General features: G+C 46.6%; 1 protein-coding gene across 1 annotated transcript; it reads left to right on the top strand.

The window, feature by feature from the left end:
- Positions 1-1,104: 1,104 nt before the first annotated feature.
- Positions 1,105-2,553, top strand: LOC115777955 (nuclear factor 7, ovary-like). The gene is made up of 2 exons (XM_030725982.1): positions 1,105-2,451; positions 2,485-2,553. Exons 1-2 carry the CDS (start codon positions 1,120-1,122, stop codon positions 2,551-2,553), a joined length of 1,401 nt encoding a protein of 466 aa, XP_030581842.1. The 5' UTR covers positions 1,105-1,119.
- The last annotated feature ends 282 nt before the right edge of the window (positions 2,554-2,835 follow it).

The raw sequence follows: 2,835 nt of genomic DNA, 5'->3' as shown, positions 1-2,835 counted from the left end.
CTTCAGTGTAAATATGTGTTCTTCACAGCTGTATGATGAATCAAAATTACAATTATAATTGCATTTACGTTTATCAGTGAACCCTTACAACCGATACCCTCAAAATGAACTCAAATTGAAAGCTTTCTATTTGACTTTTAATGTGAAAAACTTGCTCTTTCACATTAAATGTATTCCAGTCTGTCCTGCTATTCTTAGTCTTTTAATGTGAAAGATTCAGAAGTGTGAAGACTCAGTTTGGAATAAGAAAGGTGTTGCAGATCCACATTTGGCTGCATTTAAACTTGAAACCACTTTAAATGTTGTTATCTGATTAAAATGATTCACAGCATGATGAGGAAATATTTCTGAAGGCTGAATGACAACCTGAGAAACACAGAGAGCTCACAGGATTCATGACTGATGAGGCGGCAGCAGGAGATCCAGAGGAGAGTCCCTGACAGGAAGAAGGTTTAAGACTTCCTCTGACAGGAACCACTTCCTGTCTGTGGCTGCTCATGTGGTTTCACATTTTTCTGAGTGAAGCTGAAACCTGAAGACTAAAGCTTTAAACACTCCCTGCTCCCAGCCACCTGTTGGTTTAACTACAGTCAATGTAGAACCTTTGTCTGACTTCCTGTTTTATTTTGATAGTCTTCTTGTCCAACTACAGTCAATGTAGAACCTTTGTCTGACTTCCTGTTTTATTTTGATAGTCTTCTTGTCCCTGTGTGTTGTGTTCAGTTCCTCAGGCCGAGTCTTCAGCATGCTGAGATCACGTGAACCTTTGAGTTCTGCTGTGAAACACACGTTTATAAGAGAAAGTAAAATGAGGCTCTGCCCCTCACATGACTCGACTGAGACAAATAAGGAAACAGGAAGTGGTTGTTCCTCAGTGTAGAGACACACAGACAATCAGACTGAGCTCAGACCAAACCAGTAGCTTCCTCTGACTGAGTCCAGCTGCAGGAGAGAAACGTGGGAACTCCAACACTGCTGCTTCAAGCTGCTGACGCTCCACACACTGGATGTGAGTCTGAGCAACAACACGACTCACAGGAAGTTTCAGTGAAGGTAGCAGAGGAGGAAGGGGAGCAGGACTGACTGTACTTCCTGTTTGCAGCTTCACTCACAGACTCAATGGCTTCCAGATCAGAGGAGGATCTCTGCTGTCCGGTCTGTCAGGAGGTCTTCAGAGATCCTGTTCTTCTGTCATGCAGCCACAGCTTCTGTAAAGACTGTGTGAGGAGATGGTGGAGGGAGAGGACAATACACGAGTGTCCAGTTTGTAAGAGAACATCAATGTATGATCCACCTTTAAACCTGGCTTTGAAGAACCTGTGTGAGTCTTTCTTACAGCAGAGAGCTCAGAGAGCTTCAGAGGATCTCTGCAGTCTGCACTCTGAGAAACTCAAACTCTTCTGTCTGGACCATCAGCAGCCAGTGTGTGTCGTCTGCAGAGACTCACAAAGACACAGCGAGCACAGATTCAGACCCATTGATGAAGCTGCACGACAACACAAGAAGGAGCTTCAGGAAACTCTGGAGCCCTTAAAGAAGAAGTTAAAGGTTTGTGAAGAAGTTCAGGTGAAGTTTGATCAAACAGCAGAACACATTAAGGTCCAGGCCCGACACACAGAGAGGCAGATTAAGGAGCAGTTTAAGAAGCTTCAGCAGTTTCTAGCAGAGGAAGAGGAGGCCAGGCTGGCTGCACTGAGGGAGGAAGAGGAGCAGAAGAGTGGGAGGATGAAGGAGAAGATGGAGGCTCTGAGCAGAGAGATAGCAGCTCTTTCACACACAGTCAGAGCCACAGAGGAGGAGCTGAGAGCTGAAGACGTCTCATTCCTGCACAGCTACAAGGCTGCAGTGGAAAGAGTCCAGCGCTGCCCCCTGCTGGATGATCCACAGCTGCCCTCAGGAGCTCTGATAGACCAGGCCAAACACTTGGGCAACCTGACCTTCAACATCTGGAACAAGATGAAGGACATGGTCTCCTACAGTCCTGTGATCCTGGACCCAAACACTGCTCATCCAAAACTCATCCTGTCTGAATATCTGACCAGTGTGACAGGAGGAGGAGAGAGGAAGAAGCTTCCTGATAATCCAGAGAGGTTTGATTCCTACTGCTCTGTCCTCGGCTCTGAGGGCTTCAACTCAGGGACTCACAGCTGGGAGGTCGAGGTTGGAGACAGTACAGGGTGGGGACTGGGTGTGTTAGCAGAGTCTGTGCAGAGGAAGAGACTCATTCAGTCTGGATTCTGGAGAATACGGTTCTACGAAGGCAAATATTCAGCATGGTCTCCATCAGGTCCATCCACTGCTCTCCCAGAGCAGAAGAAGCTCCAGAGGATCAGAGTGAATCTGGACTGGAGCAGCGGAAAGCTGTCCTTCTCTGATCCTGACACTAACACACACATACACACCTTCACACACACTTTCACTGAGAGGATGTTTCCATACATCAGCACCAACGTTAAACCGAACCTCTTCTCATTCGGTCCTCAGTGTAAAGTGCAGGTGTTGCCACTGAAGGTGTCGGTGGAGCAGATCACTTCAGGACGATCATGTTTCTAATGTTGTTTCCTGTCCGTGAACTGAACCTGTTAAACTGCAGCTGTCCTCCTGCTGCCTTGTTGGCCCAAAGCTCCTGAATTCTGTTTGATTGCATTTGAATCATTTTCTATTGGACTGATGTCAGCTGATTCTAATGATGCTGACATGATTCTGTGTATGGAAGTTTGAAATGATTCCATGTTGGTTCCTGTTCTCGCTCCTCTTCTTTCTCAGGATTTGGCTGCCTGTGGTGTTCACGTGCACATGCTCAGTTGTAGCCATCTATCTGAAGGACTCACGGAT

The sequence above is a fragment of the Archocentrus centrarchus genome, unplaced genomic scaffold, assembly GCF_007364275.1.
Source record: "Archocentrus centrarchus isolate MPI-CPG fArcCen1 unplaced genomic scaffold, fArcCen1 scaffold_89_ctg1, whole genome shotgun sequence".
NCBI lineage: Eukaryota > Metazoa > Chordata > Actinopteri > Cichliformes > Cichlidae > Archocentrus > Archocentrus centrarchus.
Note: the sequence above shows the minus strand (reverse complement) of the source record. Positions and strands in the feature narration are given on the sequence as shown.